Raw genomic sequence first — 24,469 nt, 5'->3', positions numbered from 1 at the left:
AATCTTTTTAAAAGTATAATCACAGTTTCATTATCACATCTAAACAAATTAACCATAATTCTTAATATCATAAAATATCTAGTCATCCAACTGAAAGCTGAAGATTTCCCACTGTTTTCCATGACCATTCTCAGGAGGCCAAATGGTTGTTTGCACCAGTGTGTTCTCTAGGGAAGGTTTCACTTGCCACATCTTCCTGAGGCTGGGAGTTCTTTCTGGAGAAGGGCACTCTGCCTGCAGGTCCTGGCCTCAGAGAAGGGTGGAGGGAAGGAGGCCTCTCTTCGGGGCCTCTGCTACTTGCCCTGTGTGATTTGTGCTGCATGGCATGGTGGGTACTGTCCACCTATTACTCAGGTTTCCTCAAGTAAACCTGGCTGTGCCACTGTATCCACACACCAGTTTGACGTGGTGCAGTGTGCGGAAAATGTCAGGCCCCTCTCTTTGGACTCTACCTCATTGAAGAATGAAATGTCATGATGCTGTTTGTTTAGTGCTGAAGAGGCTAGATAGATATTATTTTTCTTTTTCTACAATAAAAATTCCAAGATGCTAGGAAAATGCCTATTCCCCACTGGATTTTGATCATCTTATTTGCTTGTTTCCCTCGGCAAGCTTTCTTTGGTATTATTCAAGGTGACCCAGTTAGAACTACTGCTTAAAGTCACATTGTCATTAATAAGTTATACAACCTGTGTGTGATGTCTTTTAGCTCTGAATATTGTACAAGTAGGAATACATGCTTCTGTTGGGTCTCTTCTTCATATTTAAATATGGTTCTATTTAAATGTAATCTTCCTGTTTGTTCTTACTGTTGATATTCCTGATTTTTCTATGTTGATGGATAGGAGCAATTTCCCAGATGATTCAGAACCCTGTTGTCTTTGGCTTTGGAATGCAAATCACATGTGCATATTATGCCTGCATCTCGCCCTGTGCCAGCCCAGACTGGCTCTCAGTTCAGTCCTCCTGGTCTAGCTGGGTACCCTCCCAGGTGGCAAAAAAAACAAATCATGGGTAACCCCGCTAGGACAAGGGGAGATAATAGGGAGGCCTGGTCAGGATGAAAATGCCTTTGGAGAGATATTGGGGTTAGAGGGCTTTTATCCTTAGGGAAAGTAGTCTTTATAGTCCATAAAGAGGTTTACTTGTGGACAAGACAGCCTTATGCCCTGTGCCTAGCTATTTTTGATGACAGAATTAAGTACCTGGATTTTAGTTTGGGTTATGAGTTTGCCATGTTATATTTCTAAGTCTTTTGCAATATAATATTCCCTTTTCCTCTTTATAAAGCAATAATAACAGAAAACAATTTTAAAGATGCCAAAAAATATTTGGCCTCTAAGCCAAATATTTCAACACATTGATTATTTTTACTCTTTTCCCTTTTTCTTCCAGGCATTATCCATATACATCCTTTTTTAAAAAAAGAACGATTTGGTGTCTTGTGTTCTTTACACCATTACAAAATGTTTCTGTCTGGTTTTAATAAAGATTACCTATAATGGCTATATAATATTCAGTTGAGTTGATATACATCGTAATTTACTTAGCCATCATTTTTCTATTTCATATTTGAGGAGTTTTAAGAATTTTAAATAATACTGTATTGACCATGTTCCTGTGTGTAGCTTTTCCTCCTTTATTCAACAGGTTCATTGAGATATAATTCACATGCCATACAATTCACCCATTTAAATAAATGTACAATTCAGTGATTTTTAATATATTCACAGAGTTGTGCAACCATTACCACAATCAATCTTAGAATATTTTCATCCTTCCATAGCCATTAACAATCACTTCTCATTTCCCACAACCTTAGGCAACCGCTAATCTACTTTCTGTCTCTATAGATTTGCCTATTCTGGACATTTCATATAAGTTGATTCATACAACCTCTGGTCTTTTTTTCCCATTTAAAAAATTGTGATACATAACATAAAATTTACCATTCTGGCCATTTTTAAGTGTTCAGTGACATTAAGTACATTCGAATGTTGTACAACCATCACCACCATCCGTCTCCAGAACTTTTTCATCTTCCCAAACTGAAACTTCGCACCCATTCGAGACTAACTCTCCCATCCCTTCCCCCCAGCCCCTGGCAACCACCCTTCATTCTTCTTTTTGTCTCTATAAATTTGACTACTCTAGGTGCCTCATATGAGTGGAATCAAACAGTATTTGTCCTTTTGTGACTGGCGTCTTTCACTTGGCATAATGTTTTCAAGGTTCATCCATATTGTAGCACATATCAGAATTTCTTTCCTTTTTATTGCCAAAGAACATTCCATTGTGTGAATAGACAACATTTTGTTTTCTATTCGTCAGTTGATAGACATTTGGATTGTTTCAACTTTTTGGCCTTTAGAATAATGCCACTGTGAACATTATGTACAAGTTTTTGTGTGGACATACAAATGTCATATCTCTGGGATATGTATACCTATGAGTGGAATTGCTAGGTTGTGTGTAGCTTTTTCCTTTGATGTATTTCTTTAAGCTAAGAGTCCTAAAGAGATTATTAGGTAAAGGATAAGAACCTTTTACCACCTGCCCCTTGATATCTGTTGCCCAAGTTGTTTTTCCCAAGGGTTCTTAAATGTGTGCTATCTTCAATAATGAGATGTTCTGGTTTCACTGTAACCTTCCCTGCAGTGGGTATTATTCTTTAAAAAGTGTGTGTTAACTTAGAGTAAGAATTAACTTCGTTGTTTTAACATGGGTGTTTTTTATTATTAGCTGCTATTCCTCCTAAGACTAGGCCTCTGGTTGGGAGAACCAGCTAATATATAAGCCTTACTTGATGGGTTGCTTTTGACTGCTCCCCACAAACGCCTTTGAATACTGCGACGATGGTGGCATGGAGACTGTTTCTCTTTACCTAGTTCTGAAGGACAGCTCTTTGCAGGAGTTAGTTAAAGCACTCTGGCTTTACTGAGCCCAGCAGGTGTGAGCCCTGGGGAACTTGTGGGAGTCATTCTCCAGGCTTGGAATTTTGTAATCACTGTTTGAGGCAGAAAGCAGACCTTCCTTTTTACCCTCCTTCATGGTGATGCCTGCAGTCCCTGGCTGGTCTGGTAGGCTGACTGGTGCCTGGTTGACAGAATGTAGCCCTGTCATGGTCCTGTTGGCCCACACTCTAGGAGGACTTAGGGTGGCCTCCTTGCTCTCTGCCTGGAAGCTGCCATAAAAGCTTTAGAGACAGTCACCCTTCCCTCTGCCTTCCCCACCAGAATTCAGTCTTTCCCGAGGTCCGGTCCACATAGTGCACGAGTTAAGAATTGTAGTTCATATTTGTTGCACACTCACCGTGTACCTGGTTTCCTGTTTCGTGTTTTCCTTCACTAACTCATTTAATCTTCATGACATCCTGTGAGGAGGTACTACTATTTTGCCCATTTTATGGATCACTAAACTGAAGTTCAGAGAGTTTAAGAAATTTGCCCGGGGTCACATGACCCGGAACTGACCCCTGCTGCGCAAATTCAAAACCCGTGCCCTTTACCAGGTGCTGTCCTGTCTCCCTTCTTCACGGAGCAGTTATGAGAACCTGCTCCTGCTTCCTGCCTGCAGTGTCTCCACTCCAGTGCAGCCCCACACTGTTAGCAGAATGATCTGTCTCAAACGCAGATATTCTTGTCGCTCCTGATGAAAAGCCCCATTTGTTGCCTCCTGCAGAAAGCCCAGACTTCCTACGGAAAATGAGACGGCTCTCCCCAGCTGGCCTCCTCTCGCTGCTTCCCTGCACCACAGCCCTGCGCTTCCATCCCAGCCCTGGCAGGCCTTCACGCCTCTGCTCAGCCCCTTCCTACTGCCTATGAGGCCCCCCTGCTCTCCAGATCCCTGCTTTTCCACTGTGCCAGACCCTTCCCCTAGCTCTCACAGACCCTGACTCACCCCCTTCAGTGTCATTAACTGTGCCCCTGTTGAGTGTTGACCCATGAGTCTTTCTTTCTTCTGCACACTCCTGTTATAACTCTTATCACGTTGTGTACTGGCTGCTTGTTTGCAGGTCTCCTGCCTGGTGACCTCCTTGAGGGCAGGGCCTCCATCTTGCTTATTTTTCTGTCCCTCTGTAGCACTGTGCCTGGCAGGGAGAGGCCTCTCCGTTAAAGTTTTTGAATTGAACTGGAAAGCCTTTGGATGCTTTGCATGTTCCCCTTTCCCAAGGGCTGGCATTCAAGTCTCCTCTGAGTATGTGTGTCTATGTAATCAGGAACATCTAGAACAAGGGCTGGTACCAGGGCAGTGCCGAGTGAAATTGGCGGGTGTACCTCAGTCTTCTCTCAGAGTGCACGTGGGCCGGGTGACCAGCCCCCGAGAGGCACTCTGGGGAAGAAGAAATCGGCAGCATATTCACTCTGCTGAAAATCATGCAGCTCTAAGCTGAGCACTAGCTACCAGAGGACCTTTTATCTTCCCAGTCAACCAGCCCACCTGCCTGGCTGTTAGAGAGTAGCCAGGTGGTGGCTGGGCTGGGCCAACCCCGCCTACACTGTCCTCCTGGCCTGGGCCTGGCTTCTGCAGAGGCTGCTCCTCCCCCGGTCGACCCTTGCCATCCCAGCCCTAAATCAGCATCTTCTCCCAGCTCCTCTCCTGCACACTCATTTACTCCACACGTAAAATATCCCATTAAGTACAAAGAAGGGACTACATCAAACTAGTGGCTCTGCTTCTAGAGAACACACCCCAAATGCATTTTAAATGTGTGGATCCCCCTCAAGGGGATTCCAGTTAAAAAAGAACTGAGATCAGCAGCCTTGGGCCTGTGTGGCTAACAAGCTTCTGTTTTCTCTGTTGTTGGGTTGGCCTGAAGGGCTCCTTTGTAGGGGGAGTGGGAGGATGTGGTGTCCTAATTAGGCCGGTGTGGAATTGTGGTTCAGACGGAGCTGCCCTTTGGAACTGGGCTCTCCGGACGGGAGGATAAGTTCGTGATTTTGTGAGTTTCTCAGTCTTCAAAGAAAATACAAGAATAAAAAGAGGGGAAAACTAAATGCAGTGTGGTATTCTGGATTGGATCCTGGACCAAAAAGGGCATTAGTGGAAAAACTGGAAAAATCGAATGAAGTCTGGAGTTCAGTTAATAGTACTATGCCAGTGTGAAGTTGTTAGTTTTGACAAATGAACAATGGTTATGTAAGATGTTAACATTAGCAGAAACTGGGAGAAGGGCGTATGGGGACCCTTTGTACAATGTTTGCAATTTTTCGGTAAATCTAAAATGATTCCAATATTAAAAGTTTATGAATAAGAAAAGAAGAAGAAGAAGAAGGTTAAAAAGCTGATCCAGCAGCTAATTTAACTTGGCCCTTACGCCAGCACTCTTTTACACTTCTTACCCCCGGGTCTTTACCCTTCACCTGCAAAATCAGGAGGCTGGGCTGCATCCAGGAACTCTGGGCCAGTCTGCTCTTGAGGCAAGGGTCTTCTTTGCCCCACCACCCTTTCTTTGGGGATGGGTCATGGTCCAAGGCCAGGTCTACAGGAAAGAGCTGGGTCATGTGGTTGGCAGTGCTGCTACCTGCCAGCTGTGCACTGTTGCGCTAGTCTCCTCTCTGGGCTTCGCTTTCTTCACTTGGTAGGATGGGGAAACCCTGCCTGGAGGGGGAAAGGAGGGTTAAATAAGGTAATGTATGTGTAGAACTGGGCCCAAACAGAATGTGCTTGGTAAACATTGGTTTTCATTCTCCCTTCTGCTTCTCCCTTTTTTTTTGTGAAAGGAATGAGTGCTGTTTCCTTGAGGATTTGAGATCAGTGGTTCAATGGTAACTTTGAGGGCAAGACGCTGTCAGTCAGGAGCTGGCAGCAACACTGTGCCTCCCACTTCCCTCGCATGCCCCATTTCCAGAGGTCCCAGAAATGTGACATCTGTTTTGAATGACTCATGGGGAATCTCTTTAATAGATGGTCTCTAAGACCTTCGGGAGTTTTAACATTTGGACTCCTAAGGAAATTGTGCCGTGGCTGTTCCTTCACTTTGTAGGTGGGCCAAGCCACTTGGGGGCTTTATTATGGAAGGGGAGCCCCTTGTGGCTTCTGGGCATGGAGCTCCCGCAGCTCAGAAACCCAGAAATCAGAAAGGCCGGAGATATTTGCAAGATCCTAGGGCATTGAATCTGCGGGTCGTAGCTTGTGGATGGCTATTTACCTGTAGGTGGCAGTAGTGACACAGGAATGCTGAAGGAAGGGAGAGTGGATGGGAGAGTGCTGGCAGAACCCCTTTCAGAAGAGCTGTGGTTACAATAAAAGTAATAGTGATGACCACGGCCTGTGGAGGAATGTTACTCTCTGTTAGGGGCTCTGTCAAGTGCATTGTGTGTGTTAGTTTACTCCCAACGACCGTGTGAGAAAAGTGCTGTGATTATCGCGTAGTGTAGATGACAGAGCGGCTTGGAGAGGTCAGGTTACTGCCCTGGGGTCACAGAGTGATTGGCCCAACTAGCATTCACCAAAGTGTGAGTTCAAACCCTCTGCTCATACCCTCCACCATGATGCCCATTTCTCCTGCTTTTGCGTCCAAAGGGAGAACGTGAGGCCAGCTGGGAGCCCAGCTCTAATCTCACTCAACTGCCCAGTGCCTATCATCCACGGGCCTCAGAAGGGTTTACAGTCATTTTACTTCCAAAGGGCCCCTGTCAGCATAAGGTTGGGCCCTCCTGAGGAAATGAAGATGTCCTGCCTTCATTTAGCTTCAGGTTTAGATAGGGAGCAAGAATATACTCGTGGCTCATTTAGCCAGTAAGATTGGAAGAACCTTTCAGAACAGCATTAGAATGGTCTTGAAATCTCAGTCCTTATGTGGACTGTACCTTCAGGTGCTAGAGCCCGTCAGAAGGCATCACAAGGGGATTGTGTCGAAGGAGGCGCTGGAGAGGACGTGGGATTAGAGCTAAGCATGGGCAGGTAGGCTGGAGTGAAGGCTTTCCAGACCGGAGAAGTCTGAGTGATTTCCTCAGGGCTGGAAGCAGAGATATGAGGCCCCTTGGCTTGCACAGTCCTCAGGATCCTGACGTGGTTCCTGCTTCCCCTCAGCAGATAACTTACATTTCCGTGGACTGGGGACTCAGTCGGGTCTTCTCTTCAGCTTTGCTCTCACAGAGTGTGATTGGGTTTTGTAAAAGTATACGTAAGCCCCAGGACGCCAACTTCCACCACTTTTATTCAACATAGTATTGGAAGTTCTAGTCAGAGCAATTAGGGAAGAACAAGCAATAAAAGGCATCCAAATGGGAAAGGAAGATGTAAACTTGTCTTTGTTTGCAGATGACATGACCTTTTATGTAGAAAACTCTGAAGATTTCACTTAAAAAAAAAACTGTTAGAACTAATGAACAGATTCAGCAAAGTTAACAAGATACAAAATCAACACTCAAAAATTCAGCTGTTTCTGTACACTAACAATGAACAATCCGAAAAAGAAAGTAAGAAAACTTAATTTACAATAGCATCAAAAAGAATAAAATCCCTAGGAATTAACCCAGGAGGTGAAAGACTTGTACACTAAAAACTGCAAAACATTGCTAAAAGAAATTAAAGAGGGAGTCAAGATGGCGGCGTAGGCAGACTCGGAACTCACCTCCTCCCGCGGACACAGCCAGTTTACAACTACTCGTGGAAAAATTACCCCTGAGACAGAACTGAAAACTGGATGAGAGGAACTCCTGCAACAACGGACCATCCTAACTGAGGTGGAAGAGGCAGAGACTCCCTTCTGGAGAGGAAAAACGCTGCCTTCACAAGCCGCCAGCTTCACGGCCGCCGGGGAGTAGCCCACAGGTCCGCAGCCTCCCTGGAGGCGCGGGGCCCTGAGCCGGGGAGCGCCCCTTGCTGTGGGCATATTGTGGACCCAGCACAATCGAGACCAGCGGCATAATATCTGACTGTGCTGCTACTAAAACACTGGGGAGCACCCCCAGAAAACCCGGTTCACAAAGAAACTAAAACTGGCTCTTAAAGGGCCCGCGCGCAAACTCACCCGTTTCAGGAAGCACCCTAAAATCACCAGAAAGAAAGGTGTACAGTGCTTTGGTGACAAGAGACTCACCTAATAGGCCCTGAGTGCATCTCGGTGAGGGGTGAGACCTCTCCAGGGACTGGGACATTGGCGGCGGCCATTGTTGTGGCCTGGTGTGGGCGTGCTGACACAGACACCATTGGAGTTCTCCCTGAGGCCTGCTAGCCCAGGGTCTGCCCCACCCGCTAGAGCACCGATTTAATCCAGCTCAGCCAGGGCAGGCAGCCCACCCTAGAGACTGGCCCCACCCAACAACAAGCCCTCAGGCAACTTGTGGGCCTGCATAGATTGGTGACTGGATTCTCTGCAGCCTGGCAACTGAGCCGACTTGAGCAGGGCAGGGTGTGCATAAGGAGCGGGTGGAGAGTGTGGGGCGGTGGCAGAGTGTGTGGGGCTCCCGCCATGGAGAGACTGGGTCCGCTTGGGGAGGTCGGGGCACTCACACGGGGCACGACTGTGTTGACTGTGTGTGTGGACCTGTGGACGGCAGGGCTTCTCAGCTGCAGAAGACTTGTATTTCTCAAAGACCCACATAGGAGGTTTGCTCCACCTTCCAAAACCTGAAACAATTGGGTGCTCCTGTGCCTGAGGCCAGCCCCACCCAGCTGCAATCCTCAGAGAGCTGACAAGAGACCTAATAGGCTAGAGGCTTACAGCAATTGTAAGGCCCTGAGCCTAACAACCTGCCACGGTGGGAGCCTACTCACTTAAAAGAAATACTGCAACACAAATGTGGTATTAGAACTTGCAGCCAACTGTGCTGGGGCTCCCCACACCTGATAAAGAGACTGAAGGGCCCACAACAACTACAAGCAGCTGAGCATTACAACAGCTGGCCAGGAGCATAACTCAGCCTCCCTGGGCGCCTATAGGGAGAGCAAACAGGCCACAGCAGAAGGATACACGTAGCCCACATAGGGGTCACCCCTGGAACTTTGAGAACTGAGGGAAGCACACTGGAAGCCTCCTAAGCCATCACTTACATAAGGTCACCTATCCAAGAGCAGGAGACGTAGCTGACCTACCTAATACGTAGACACAAGCACAGGGAAAGAGGCAAAATGAAGAGGCAAAAGAATACATTCCAAGTAAGGGAACAGGACAAAACCCCAGAAAAGGAACTAAGTGAAACAGAAATGAGCAGCCTACCCGACAGAGAGTTCAAACTAAGAGTGTTAAGGATGCTCACTGATCTGGGGAGAAGAATAGATGAACTCAGTGAGAATATCAACAAAGAAATGGAAGATATAAAAAAGAACCAATCAGAAATGAAGAATACAATACTGGAAATGAAAAATTCATTAGAGGGACTCAAAAGCAGAGTGGAGGATACAGAAGAACGGATCTGTGAGCTGGGCGAAAGACTAGAAGAAATTACCCGAGGTGAAGAGGTAAAAGAGAAAAGAATTAAAAAGACTGAGGACAGTCTAAGGGACCTCTGGGACAACATCAAGTGCACTAACATCCGTGTTATAGGTGTCCCGGAAGGAGATGAGCAAGACAAGGGGTCAGAGAATCTATTTCAAGAAATAATAGATGAAAACTTCCCTAACCTAAGGAAGGAAACAGACATCCAGGTACAGGAAGCACAGAGAGCCCCAAACAAGATAAACCCAAAGAGGCCCACACCAAGACACATCATAATCAAAATGTCCAGAATTAAAGATAAAGAGAGAATCCTAAAAGCCACAAGAGAATGTCAAGTTACGTACAAAGGAAACCCCATAAGGCTGTCAGCTGACTTCTCTGCAGAAACCTTACAGGCTAGAAGAGAATGGCACGATATATTTAAAGTGCTAAAAGGAAAAAACTTACAGCCAAGAATACTCTACCCAGCAAGGTTATCATTCAAAATGGAAGGAGAGATCAAAATTTTCCCAGATAAGCAAAAATTAAAGGAGTTTGTCACCAAGAAACCAGTGCTACAAGAAATGTTAAAGGGACTGATTTAAGGGGAAAAGAAAAGACCACAAATAGGAAAAATTATCTATTTCCATGATTAGAATGTAATGGATACAAATGCACAACAAAGAGGTTAGATATGATATCAAAAACATGAGGGAGGAGGGGAGTTAAAGAGTACAGCTTTCAGACAGAGGTCAAACTAAAGTGACCATCAATTCTGTATAGAAGAAGAAAGGAACAGAGAAGGACTACTAAAACACTGAGAAAAAAAAAAAAAGTTAAAAAATGGCAGTAAGTACATACTTATCAATAGCTACTTTAAACGTCAATGGACTAAATGCTCCAATTAAAAGGCATAGGGTGGCTGACTGGATAAAAAAACAAGACCCATATATATGCTGCATACAAGAGACACACTTCAGACCTAAAGACACTCACAAACTGAAAGTGAAGGGATGGAAAAAGATACTCCACGCAAATGGCAATGAAAAGAAAGCTGGGGTAGCAGTACTCATATCAGACAAAATAGACTTAAAAACTGTAAAAAGAGACAAAGAAGGGCATTACATAATGATCAAGGGAACAATCCAACAAGAGGATATAACACTTGTAAATATCTACGCACCCAATGTAGGTGCACCTAAATATATAAAGCAATTATTAACAGACATAAAAACAGAAATAGACAGTAACACAATCATAGTAGGGGACTTTAACACTCCACTTACACCAACGGATAGATCATCCAAACAGAAGATCAATAAGGAAACATTGGCCTTAAACGACACACTAGAACAGATGGACCTAGTAGATATATACAGAGCATTCCATCCAAAAACCGAAGAATACACGTTCTTTTCAAAGGCACATGGAACATTCTCCAGGATTGATCACATATTAGGCCACAAAACAAGTCTCCATAAATTTAAGAAGATTGAAATAATACCAAGCATCTTTTCTGACCACAACGGTATGAAACTAGAAATCAACTATAGGAAGAAAATCAGAAAAGCCACAAATACGTGGAGATTAAACAAAATGCTACTGAACAACGACTGGGTTAACGAAGAAATCAAAGAAGAAATCAAAAAATACCTGGAGACAAATGAAAATGAAAATACGACATGCCAGAATTTATGGGATACAGCAAAAGCGGTTCTAAGAGGGAAGTTTATAGCGATACAGGCCTATCTCAACAAATAAGAAAAATCTCAAATAAACAATCTAACAAGGCACCTGAAGGAACTGGAAAAAGAAGAACAAACAAAGCCCAAAATCAGTAGAAGAAGGGAAATAATAAAAATCAGAGCAGAAATAAATGAAATAGAGACCAAAAAACAATAGAAAAAAATTAATAAAACCAAGAGCTGGTTCTTTGAAAAGATCAACAAAATTGACAAACCTTTAGCTACACTCACCAAGAAAAAAAGAGAGAAGGCACAAATAAGTAAAATCAGAAATGAAAGAGGAGAGGTTACAACAGACACCTCAGAAATACAAAAGATTATAAGAGAATACTATGAAAAGCTATATGCCAACCAATTTGACAATCTGGAAGAAATGGATAAATTCTTAGAATCATACAACCTTCCAAAACTGGATCAAGAAGAAGTAGAGAATTTGAATAGACCAATCACCAGTAAGGAGATCGAAACAGTAATCACAAACCTCCCCAAAAATAAAAGTCCAGGACCAGACGGCTTCCCTGGTGAATTCTACCAAACATTCAAAGAAGACTTAATACCTATCCTTCTCAAACTCTTCCAAAAAATTGAGGAGGGGGGGAAGCTCCCTAACTCGTTCTACGAAGCTGACATTACCCTGATACCAAAACCAGACAAGGACAACACAAAAAAAGAAAATTACAGGCTAATATCACTGATGAACATCGATGCAAAAATCCTCAACAAAATACTAGCAAATCACATACAACAATACGTTAAAAAGATTATACACCATGATCAAGTGGGATTTATTCCAGGGATGCAGGGATGGTTTAACATTCGCAAATCAATCAACGTGATACACCACATTAATAAAATGAAGAATAAAAATCACATGATCATCTCAATAGATGCAGAGAAAGCATTTGACAAGATACAGCATCCATTTATGATAAAAACTCTGAATAAAATGGGTATAGAAGGAAAGTACCTCAACATAATAAAGACCATATATGAGAAACCCACAGCTAATATCATCCTCAATGGTGAAAAACTGAAAGCCATCCCTCTAAGAACAGGAACCAGACAAGGATGCCCACTGTCACCACTCCTACTTAACATAGTACTGGAAGTCCTAGCCAGAGCAATCAGGCAAGAGAAAGAAATAAAAGGGATCCAAATTGGAAAGGAAGAAGTGAAACTGTCACTATTTGCAGATGACATGATTTTATATATAGAAAACCCCAAAGAATCCACCAGAAAACTTTTAGAAGTAATAAACAAATATGGTAAAGTTGCAGGATACAAAATCAACATACAAAAATCAGTTGCATTTCTGTACACTAACAACGAAGTAGCAGAAAGAGAAATTAAGAATACCATCCCATTTACAATTGCAACAAAAAGAATAAAATACCTAGGAATAAACTTAACCAAAGAGGTGAAAGATCTGTACACCGAAAACTATAAAACATTTCTGAAAGAAATTGAAGAAGACACAAAGAAATGGAAAGCTATTCCGTGCTCTTGGATTGGAAGAATTAACATAGTTAAGATGTCCATCCTTCCTAAAGCCATCTATAGATTCAATGCAATCCCTATCAAAGTTCCAACAACATTTTTCACAGAAATAGAACAAAGAATCCTAAAATTTATATGGAACAACAAAAGACCCCGAATAGCTAAAGGAATCCTGAGAAAAAAGAACAAAGCTGGAGGTATCACACTCCCTGATTTCAAAATATACCACAAAGCTGTAGTAACCAAAACAGCATGGTACTGGCACAAAAACAGACACACAGATCAATGGAATAGAATCGAAAGCCCAGAAATAAACCCACACATCTATGGACAGCTAATCTTTGACAAAGGAGCCAAGAACATACAATGGGGAAAAGAAAGTCTCTTCAACAAATGGTGTTGGGAAAACTGGATAGCCATATGCAAAAAAATGAAAGTAGACCCTTACCTTACACCATACACAAAAATTAACTCCAAATGGATTAAAGCCTTGAATGTAAGACCTGAAACTGTGAAACTTCTAGAAGAAAACATAGGCAGTACGCTCTTCGACATCAGTCTCAGCAACATCTTCTCAAACACCACGTCTGACCGGGCAAGAGAAACAATAGAAAAAATAAACAAATGGGACTACATCAAACTAAAAAGCTTCTGCACAGCAAAGGAAACCATTAACAAAACGAAAAGACAACCTAACAATTGGGAGAAGATATTTGCAAACCATACTTCTGATAAGGGCTTAATCTCCAAAATATATAAAGAACTCATGCATCTTACCAACAAAAAAACTACCAACCCAATTAAAAAATGGGCAAAGGACCTGAACAGACATTTCTCCAAAGAAGATATACAGATGGCCAACAGGTACACGAAAAGATGTTCAAAATCATTAACTATCAGGGAAATGCAAATCAAAAGTACAATGAGATATCACCTGACGCCCGTCAGAATGGCTATAATTAACAAGACAGGAAACAACATGTGTTGGAGAGGATGTGGAGAGAAGGGAACTCTCATACACTGCTGGTGGGAGTGCAAACTGGTGCAGCCACTATGGAAAACAGTATGGAGATTCCTCAAAAAATCAAGGATAGAACTACCATATGATCCAGCCATCCCACTGCTGGGTATTTATCCAAAGAACTTGAAAACACCAATTTGTACAGGTACATGCACCCCTGTGTTCATTGCAGCGTTATTCACAATAGCCAAGACTTGGCAGCAACCTAAGTGCCCATCAAGGGACGAATGGATAAAGAAGATGTGGTATATATACACAATGGAATACTACTCAGCCATAAGAAATGACGAAATCCAGCCATTTGTGACATCATGGATGGACATTGAGGGTATAATGCAAAGTGAAATAAGTCAGAGGGAGAAGGTGTAATACCGCATGATTTCCTTCGTTAAGTAGTAGATAATAACAACAATAAACAAACACATAGGGACAGAGATTGGATTGGTGGTTACCAGAGGGGAAGGGGGGAGGGAGGAGGGTGAAAGGGATAATTCGGTACATGTGTGTGGTGATGGGTTGTAATTAGTATTTTGGTGGTGAACATGATGTAATCTATGCAGAAATAGAAGTACAATGATGTACACCTGAAATTTTTACAATGTTATAAACCAATGTTACTGCAATAAACAAACAATTAAAAAAAAAATTAAAGAGGACATAAATAAATGGAAAGACATCTTATATTCATGGATTGGAAGACTTAATATTTTTAAGATAACATTACTGCCTAAAGTGATCTACAGATTCAGTGCAATCCTAATCAGAATCCCACTGAAATTTTTTCAGAAATAGAAAAATCCATCCTAAAATTCATATGGAATCTCCAGGGACTCCAAGTAACCAAAACAATCTTGAAAAAGAAGGACAAAGTTGGAGGACTCACACTTCCTGATTTCAAAACTTACAACAATCAAAACAGTGTGGTACTGGCGTAAGAACAGACTTAGACCAATGAAATAGAATAGAGAGCCCAAAATAAACACTCCCATATATGGTCAATTGATTTTCGACAAGGGTGTCAAGACCATTCAGTGGTTTGAAAGGGCAGTCTTTTTGACAGATGGTGCTGGTAAAACTGGATATCCACAGGCAAAAGAATGAAGCTGAGCCCTTACCTTATGTCATTTGAATGGGGAGTTAGTGTTTTATGAGTGCAGGGTTTCAGTTTGGGAAGATGAAAAAGTTCTGGAGACGGTGGTGATGGTTGCACAACAATGTGAATGTACTTAATGCCGTGGAACTGTATACTTAAAAATGGCTAAAATGGTAAATTTTATGTTATGTATATTTTATCACAAGAAAAATCACCAGTAAAGAAGAAAAAATATACATAGGCCAATGTCCTGTCAGAGTGGAGTACAGCGGTGGGGGGTTGGGGATCAGAGGTCCTTCGGGCCCATTACCTCATTTGACAGGAAACCTCAGGCCCGGAGAAGAAAAGGGAATAAATCGTCCAAGAGCGCAGGATCATCAGTGGCAGAGCCAGGACTGGAACCAGGGTCACTTGACACCCCGTCCCCCTCTGGGCCATGAGCTCCATGAGAGCAGAAACTAGGTCTGTCCTGCCTTCCGCTGTGTCCCCAGTGTCCAGTGCTTGGTAGCTGTGCAGTCCATTTGTGTCACCTGGGTGACCGTGTTGGCGTTCCTTCCCCTGAGTTAGGGTTCTCAGCCCTGGCTGCACATTGAACCCCCTGGGGAGCTTTTAGAGCACGTCAGTGTCTGGGCCTCATGCCCCAGAGGTTCTGATTGGAAGGTGTGGGGGGCACCTAGGAAGGAATATTTTTTAAAAGCTTCTTAGTGATTCTAACCTGCAGCCAAGGTTGGGAACAACTGTTCTACATCATGCCCTCCCCTGGTGCTCTCTCTAGCTGCGAGTGAGAGACAGAGGCTTAGTTGCTTCCTCTGGGACTTCACACAGTCTCTGGCTCGCTCTTTCTGGCTTGTCTTGTGGTCCTGTGTGCTCTACTTAAAGAGGCAGGCTGTTGTCTGTCACAGTGGGTGTGGGGAGTGCCATTAATCTCCTTCCCAGCTCCTTGGCACCAGGGCACAGTTATCAAAGCCACCCAGAGTGCTGTGGTTGTCCTCAGGCTCAGACTGGACTGTATCATGACGGACAGCCTAGCTGCCTCTCCATTGTACTGACCTCTTAAGGCAGAGTGTTAAGGTCTTCCTCTCCTCAGCTCCAAGGACAATGCATGGCACGTCTCAGGCCCTGCCAATCTCAGGTAAATGGCGTAGACCAAGAGGTTTTATTTTGCCTTCAAGTTACAGAGAAAACTGCCTCATGGTTGTCTGCAGGCTGATCAGATAGTACTTTGTGGACCTTCTTCTGGCCCTGTTTTCTTCCTTTTAAGAGGGGCTGGGGGCCGGCCCCATGGCGTAGCGGTTAAGTGCACGCGCTCCGCTGCTGGTGGCCCGGGTTCGGATCCTGGGCGTGCACCGACGCACCGCTTGTCAAGCCATGCTGTGGTGGCATCCCACATAAAGTGGAGGAAGATGGGCACAGATGTTAGCCCAGGGCCAATCTTCCTCAGCAAAAAGAGGATTGGCATGGATGTTAGCTCAGGGCTGATCTTCCTCACAAAAAAAAAAAAAAAAAGAGGGGCAAAGGAGGAATGGGGACAGCTGTCATAGGAAAGGACGTCCTGTAAAGTAGGGATGAGTATTTCAAATTCATTCTCTTGTCTCTCCACTGGAAGCGGAGCAGCTGCAGTTACCATTCACAGAGCATGTAGGAATCTGAAGCAATGGGCAATAATGGCTCTGTGTAGAATGTTGGGACTGATTTTTCTTTCCGCCTGACTGGTAGATGCCAACCTGCCTCTCATATAGTAACCCAGAAGGTTCATCTCATATTATTGGTGCATATTATCAGATGAGCTTCCTGCCCATCCAAACCCCTTTTTCTTCTTTCTCCATACGTGCTTTCCGGCACGAAGCAACCCTGAATGCCGTTTCTTTGTGCTGGCACCTCTGGGCTTCTATCCAAATTCTTGATGATTAAGGAGGTAGATAGTTTGTCTGTTTTTTCCTCCATTCTCACCAAAGGGATGTTGTTGAATGCAAAATGCTAAAACCAGTCCCCTTTTGCCTTCTGGTTCTGGCTGCTTCTGATGTCACTATATTTAACATCAAAGTGTAGAAAGCGGCAGCCAAGAAACCAAGCCACTGGATTGTGAGGCTCCTCCCAGCAGGACTGCCTTGGATTTCAGACTGCACGGGAGGGTAGGGGGGCAGAAACACCATGCCAGAGAGAGCAGTATCATTGCTGTTTGGGTCGAAGCTTCAGGGCATTCTGGCCCCCAGCCTACGCCAGGCGGGAGTCACCCTTTTCTGAATGGAGAAAATGCTTTGGCAACAGCATCAGGATGACATGGTCTCTTGCACTGAAGGTTTTGTGGGAGCTATGTCTGCCCTGCTCAGCCCTACCCAGCCCTGCTCTGCCCTGCTCAGCCTTCCTGCCCTGCCCAGCCCTGCCCAGTCCAGTCCTGCCCAGTCCAGCCCTGCCCAGTCCAGTCCTGCCCAGTCCAGCCCTGCCCTGCCCAGCCCTGCCCAGCCCTGCCTAGTCCTGCCCTGTTTAGCCCTGCCCAGTCCAGTCCTGCCCAGCCCTGCCCTGCCCTGCCCTGCCCAACCCTGCCCTGCCCAATCCTGGCCAATCCTACCCTGCACTGCCCAGCCCTGCCCTGCCCAGCCCAGTGCAGCCCCTGGTCATTAGCATATCACCAAGACCTCTGAGAGGTCAGCCCTTTGCAACTAGGGTCACTGGTGTTTTGCGCTTTATCCAATCCGAGGGCTGGCTGGTAAGAATGACTTGCCCCATTGTTCCCTGGAGCATTGTGTTTTTGCTGTTGCACCAGGATTTATTTTAGGTTTTGACGATGTACATGACAAAAGAAATGAGATTGAATTTTGCTTCCTCTGTCCTGGGGACAGTACTGAGTGAGGGAGCCCACAAGGAGTGGCCGCAGTTCCGGAGGCAATCAGATACAACTTTGCTCCCGTTGCTGGGAATTCTTTTATGAGGAAAGAAAAATAAGAACTGATTTGAGCTCCTTTGTCAGCCTTACTTCCCACATGTGTTTCAGCAGAACCAAATACCCGTGGTGGTGTTTGTGTGGCATTTCCAGCAAAATGAAAACAAAGAAGCAGTCTTTTTGGGTTGGTTCTTTATAATCAAAACGAGTATATATCTTTTAGCTTGAAAACTCTGAATCCCAGTAATTGAATAGAATGCACTGACCCTGAGGATAAGTTATCATGCCTGTGAACCCTTCCCAGTATTATTAGAGGAAGGGAGAGGGTGAATATAAGGTTAATGGATTCTGCTGCTAAACTGAACTTGGAAATGAGATTTCATTGATAATATTTCCTCTATTAAGCCTCCCAAGACAGTGTCTCTTGTGGCCCTACCAAAGTGCAGTCGCGGTACTTTCTTCCCCACGAGAGTCTGTGCCGCAGCCGTGCTGTGACAGGGACAGATGACCAGTGCAGGAAGGCCCTTTGGCCAGCTGGCCTCTCCCCTGGCAGGCTCAGAAGGGTTGCGAGCCCAGGCCTGCAGGCAGAGCAGCTTTATTAGGATCGGTCTCCTCTGAGGAGGCTGCTGGCTTTGTGACCAGACACTCCCCTACTGTATGTGACCCTAGGAGTGACACCCTCTTCCACCTCCACCCTCTTCTGGGAGTGGACACCTTGAAGGGGAGGACTGTTCAGAGACAGCGGAATGTGGCAGGGAGAGCAGTGGGCTGGAGATCATTTCATTCACGTGCCTACCAGCTTGGGAACCTTGCTGCAGCCTCCCAGACTGTCAGGGCCTCTCCTGCCTCCCGGCAAAGCCTTTAGGCGGCGGGAGGACACTGCTGTCCCAGAGCTAGATGCTGCTCCCTGCCGCCCCCTTCAGCATTCCTGTAGCCTCTGTCTTTTCTTCTCTAGACTATAATGGTGCTGTGAGCCATTCTTCCTGGGTGCCTACCCCCACCCCTCCCCTTCCCACCCTGGCTGCTCCCTCCTGCTGCTTGGCTCTAATTTGCCCTATAGGACTAGCAGTGCCACTTAACTAGCTTTGTGATGTGGCCTCTCTTCCACATGCATGCAGTGGGTGGGAGGAGGGGAGCAGCATCTGTGGGGCCTATCTGGCTCTGAACAGTCTCTATTGCCTCTTCTTGTAGGCAGACATCAAACGCTGCCTCTGTCCCTGCCACACTGGCATCATCTGTGGACCTCGGTTTACGGTTCCCCAGATGTCGGAGCCTTCCCAGTATCCTGCACAGTCCGCTGCACACATGGCATTCATCTGAGGCAGATTCTCACCGTTTGTGGGTGGGTTTGCTTCTTCAGGGGGTAGAGAGTCTTTGGTTGCCAAGGGTGATAAATAAAGAGGGTGAGAAAATTGGGGATGTATCCTTTTTGGTAAAAATTAAAACAATGAGGCTTTTTAATGCAGACTAAAGGCTGTTGCACAAATGTTTTGAGCAATAGCTATGTTTTTGGAGTATGTTGTCACTGCTTGTAAGTACAGCCTTTGTTTGGATGTGTGAGTTCTAGAATGTTATGTAAAAAACAAGTGTCACTTCTCCGTAGTTGCATCTGGTAAAACAAGGATGCTTCCAGCATGTGCAGAGGTCATCTGTTTTATTGAGTATCAGTGGAAGCTTGGGGTGCATGAAGTTTTTGTTAAAATAGTGGGGATGAGGCATCACACTTCCTGATTTCAAGCTATACTGTAAAGCTATAGTAATTAAAACAGTATTGTACTGTCATAAAAACGGACAAATAGATCAGTGGAACAGAATTGAGAGCCCAGAAACAAACCCCAGCATATATGTTCAACTAATATTTGATAAGGGAGTCAAGAATACTCAATGGAGAAAAGACAGTCTCTTTAATAAATGGTCCTGGGAAAATTGAATATTCACATGATAAAGAATGAAACTTGACCTCTATCTTACACCACTCACAAAAGTTAACTTGAAATGGGTTAAAGATTTAAATGTAAGACCTGAAACCATGAAAATATTAGAAGAAAACAGGAAAAAAGCTCCTTGACTTAGGTCTTGGTAATAATTTTTTGGAAATCACAACTAACCCACAAGCAACAAAATTGCAAGTAAACAAGTGGGACTACATCAAACTAAAAAGCTTCCGCACAGCAAAAGAAACCATCAAGAAAGTGAAAAGACAATCTACGGAATGGGAAAAAATATTTGCAAACCAGTATCTGATAAGGGATTAACATCCTGGGGCCGGCCCCGTGGCTTAGCAGTTAAGTGCGTGCGCTCTGCTACTGGCGGCCCGGGTTCGGATCCCGGGTGCACACCGATGCATCGCTTGTCCGGCCACACTGAGGCGGCGTCCCACATACAGCAACTAGAGGGATGTGCAACTATGACATACAACTATCTACTGGGGCTTTGGGGAGAAAAGGGGAAAAAAAACAGGAGGATTGGCAATAGATGTTAGCTCAGGGCCTGTCTTCCTCAGCAAAAAAGAGGAGGATTGGCATGGATGTTAGCTCAGGGCTGATCTTCCTCAAAAAAAAAAAAAAAAAGACGAGATAACAAATGCTGGCAAGGATGTGGAGAAAAGGGAACCCTTGTGCACTGTTGGTGGGAATGTAAACTGGTACAGCCACTATGGAAAATAGTATAGAAGTTCCTCAAAAAATTAAAAATAGAATTACCATGTGATTCAGCAATTCCACTTCTGAGTATATATCCAAAGGGAATGACAACACTAACTTGAAAAGATATCTGCACCCCCACATTCACAGCAGCATTATTTACAATAGCCAAGACATGGAAACAACCTAAGTGTCCATCGATGGATGAACGGATAAGGTTGTGATATATATATATATATGTACACACACACACACACACACACACACACACACACACAATGGAATATTATTTAGCCATAAAAAACGAGGAAATCCTGGGGCCAGCCCCATGGCCTCGTGGTTAAGTTTGGTGCACTCCACTTTGGCGGCCCAGGTTTGGTTCCCGGGCATGGACCTACACCACTCGTCAGCGGCCATGCTGTGGCGGCACCCCACATACAAAATAGAGGAGGATCGGCACAGATGTTAGCTCAGGGCAAATCTTCTTCAAGCAAAAAGGGGAAGATTGGCAACAGATGTTAGCTCAGGGCGAATCTTCCTCAGCAAAAAACAAAACAAAACAAAAAAAAAACCCGAAAAACCAGAAACAAGGAAATCCTACCATTTGTGACAACTTGGATGGACCTTGAAGGCATTATGCTAAGTGAAATAAGTCAGACAAAAAAAAGACAAATACTGTATGATCTCACTTGTATGTGGAATGTAAAAAAACCCCCCAAAAACCCACCAAACTCATAGAAAAAGAGATCAGATTTGTGGTTACCAGAGACGAGGGCTTGGAGGGAGGGGGAATTGGAGGAAGGTGGTTAAAAGGTACAAACTTCCAGTTATAGGATAAATAAGCACTAAGATCGTAATGCACAACGTGACTACTATAATTGAAAGTTGTTAAGAGAGTAGATCTTAAGCGTTCTCGTCACAAGGAGAAATTTTTTTCCTTTTTATTGTATCTGTGTGAGATGATGAATGTTAACTAAACCTATTGTGATAATCATTTCACAATATGTGTAAATCAAACCATCATGCTGTATACCTTAAACTTATACAGTGATGTATGTCAATTATTTCTCAATCAAGCTGGAAAAAAATGGTGGTGATGGTATCCCTCTCGTGAATTGCACAGTTAGGATAGGGCGGGTTTAGAATTTGCCTAAGATATCAGCTTCAGATCTGAACTCCAGCTTTGCTGGTAGGTGGGGCAGCGTCATACAAATGCTGAGGCTTTAGAGATAGACAGAGCTGAGATGGAGTGTTGGCACCAATTCAGTTATGTGATCCTGGCTGAGTACCCAACCTTGCTGAGCCTCCTTTCCTTCTTTTTAAATGTGGGAGGGAATAATGCCAACCTTAGGGGGTTGTCTTTTTTAAAATTTTATTTAAAACATTTTTAAATTGTGTTAAAGGTAACATAAAATTTGCTATCTTAACAATTTTTTAAGTGTTAAGTACATTCACATTGTTGTGCAACCAATCTCCAGAACTTTTTCATCTTGCAAAACTGAAATTCTATATCCATTAAACAGCAACTCCCCATACCCCTCACCCCAACCCCAGGCAAATACCATTCTATTTTCTGTCTCTATGAATTTGACAACTCTAGGTACCTCTTATACGTGGAATCATACAGTATTTGTCTTTTTGTGTCTGGTTCATTTCACTTAGCATAATGTCCTCAAGGTTCATCCATGTTGTAGCATGTATCAGAATTTCCTTCCTGAATAATGTTCCAGTGTATGTGTATACCACAGTCTTGTTATCCATTCATCTGTCAATGGACACCTGGGTTGCTTCTAACTTTTGGCTATTATGAATAATACTGCTATGAACGTGGGTCTACAAATATCTCTTAGAGACCCTGCTTTTAATTCTTTTGGATATATATCCAGAAATGGAATTGCTGGATAATGGTATTCTATTTTTAATTTTTTGAGGAACCACTATATTATTTTCCATAGCGGCTACATCATTTTATATTCCCAACAACAGTGCACAAGCGTTCCAGTTTCTCCGCATTCTCACCTATACTTGTCCTTTTCTTTTTTTTTGATACTAGCTATCCTAATGGTTATGAGGTGATATCTCACTGTGGTTTTGATATGCATTTCCCTAATTGTTAGTGATGAGCATTTTTTTCGTGTGCTTGTTGGCCATCTCTATATCTTCTTTGGAGAAATGTCTGTTCAGATCCTTTGCCCATTTTTTAATTGGGTGGTTTGTTTTTTTTGTTGTTGAGTTGTAAGAGTTCTTTATATATTCTGGATATTAACTCCTTATCAGATATGTGATTTGCAAATATTTTCTCCCATTCCATAGGTTGCCTTTCTACTCTTGGTTGTGTCCTTTGATGCACAGAAAGGTTTTAATTTTGATGTGGTCCAAGTTATCTATCTTTTTTCTTTTGTTGCCTGTGCTTTTGGTGTCATATCAATGAAATCATTGCCAAATGCAATATCATAAAGTATTTGCCTTATGTTTTCTTCTAAGAGTTTCATAGTTTTAGCTCTTTGGTTTATGTCTTTTATCCATTTGGAGTTCATTTTTGTATATGTTGTAAGATAAGAGTCCAACTTTGTTCTTTTGCATGTGGATATCCAGTTTTCCCAGCACCATCTGTTGAAAAGACTGTCTTTTCCCACTGAATGGTCAGGAAGTTGTTTTGTGGATGAAATAAAATCCTGTATGTAAAGCACCTAACACCATGCCTGGCCGTGGCTTAAAAAATAATGGTCCCTCTTCCTCCCCCTTATTCTAAATGTGGCTTTTAACTGCTGAAGTTGAATCATAATAATTATAATAGCAAATACCTAATAGTGCTGTCTCTGTGCCAGGCTCTAGTCCAAGTGCTTTTACGTATATTATCCCGTGTAATTATCATAACTGCTCTATGGGGTAGGTACTGTTGTTTTCACTAGCTTACCAGTGAGGAAACTGGGCACATAGAGGTTAAGTAATTCGCCCGGGGTTGCACAGCTAGTAAGTGGTGGAGCCTGTATTTGAACCCAAGTAGTTTGGCTCCAGAATCTGTGGGCTAGTAAACTTAACATCTCCCTGTTTTGGGTGATTTTTGATGGCTCAGGCCTGTCATGAGCCTGAGGGTGAGTTTGGTGAATAAAGGACAGTGATGTGACATCAGCCCTCAGGCCCGGATCTCTTGTAAAAGCAGCACCCCTAGAACTGCTGTGTTGGTTCAACCCATCTGCTTGAGAGGAGAATGTGGTGGTTCTGGTCCCTTCCTGTTTCTTGCCAGAGCCCCCTTATTCCAGGAGAAATGTAAACCAGTTTTCTCTCTGTCTTTACAGAAAAGGCAACAGATGGCTCCCTGCAAAGCGAGGACTGGACGTTGAACATGGAGATCTGTGACATCATCAATGAGACGGAGGAAGGGTACGTGTGCTCCCCCACCCCCTCCTGTGAAGCTTGTCAGCTCCTGGGTGTCACTCAAGGCCTCTTGGGGTTTAAGGGTGTCAGGTGTTTTACTTTTTGTTTTGTTTTTGGTGTGTTTGCTTTGGCATTTAATAAGCTGACACTCTTAATTATCTTTCCTCTTCCTGCCCAACTCCCCCCTAACTCCCCCGGTGGCAGTGCCTGAGTTAGACCAGTGATGACCTTTTAATAACCTGCTTTTGATCACAAGTGAAAACAAAGTTGCTTAGTTACTTGGTTCCCAGTGGTCGTTAGTCTCTGCAACCAGATCATCACCTCCTCTTGCCCCTCCTTCCCGGCCTCTGCCTCCCCTCCACAGATGTGGGGCTATCTCTGCCCTGCTTTGCTGGACTGGAGCCTCAGGAGTCAGAGAGAGCCCATGGTGTCTGTAGAGGAAGGCAGGGAGTGAGAAAATACGTGTGAGGCACAGAGCAGCCAGGGTTTCTGGCATGAGTGGATTTAACCCACAGGCCGCCTCTCTCGCATCCCTGGGCTTCCGGCTCTGTTCTTCTTGTTGTTGTGCACTATATATCCTCTTCTACATTACAGCTACATTCTAGTTATACTTCTTCCAAATTAGTCTGTATCTGGCCCTCTGTCCACACCATAAGAACAGAATTTGCTGTGGCCACGCCCTCTTGGTGAGGGGCGTGGTGAGGACAGCCTGGACTCGGGCAGCTATGGGCTTGCGTCTTGGCCCTGTCACTTACAGCCTTGCCATGACAAAGTGAGCACCAACCTCTTAAGGTTGGTCCTGCTCTCATTCAACAAATATTTGCTGAGTGACTGCTTTGTGCTGGGCC

General features: G+C 44.1%; 1 protein-coding gene across 4 annotated transcripts in view; it reads left to right on the top strand.

Annotated features, from left to right (window-relative positions):
- TOM1L2 (target of myb1 like 2 membrane trafficking protein) overlaps positions 1-24,469 on the top strand; it is a 124,140-nt gene that overhangs the window by 45,798 nt on the left and 53,873 nt on the right. For all 4 annotated transcript variants that reach the window (XM_014789453.2, XM_004432989.3, XM_087440293.1 and 1 more), the window contains exon 2: positions 23,543-23,627. In XM_014789453.2, coding sequence (XP_014644939.1) covers positions 23,543-23,627 — 85 coding nt within the window. The remainder of the gene's footprint in view (positions 1-23,542; positions 23,628-24,469) is intronic.

This window comes from Ceratotherium simum, chromosome 16, assembly GCF_057802395.1.
Source record: "Ceratotherium simum simum isolate JZ-2026a chromosome 16, ASM5780239v1, whole genome shotgun sequence".
Taxonomy (NCBI): domain Eukaryota; kingdom Metazoa; phylum Chordata; class Mammalia; order Perissodactyla; family Rhinocerotidae; genus Ceratotherium; species Ceratotherium simum.
The sequence above is the reverse complement of the archived record's forward strand: the minus strand, read 5'-3'. Positions and strand labels throughout refer to the sequence as shown.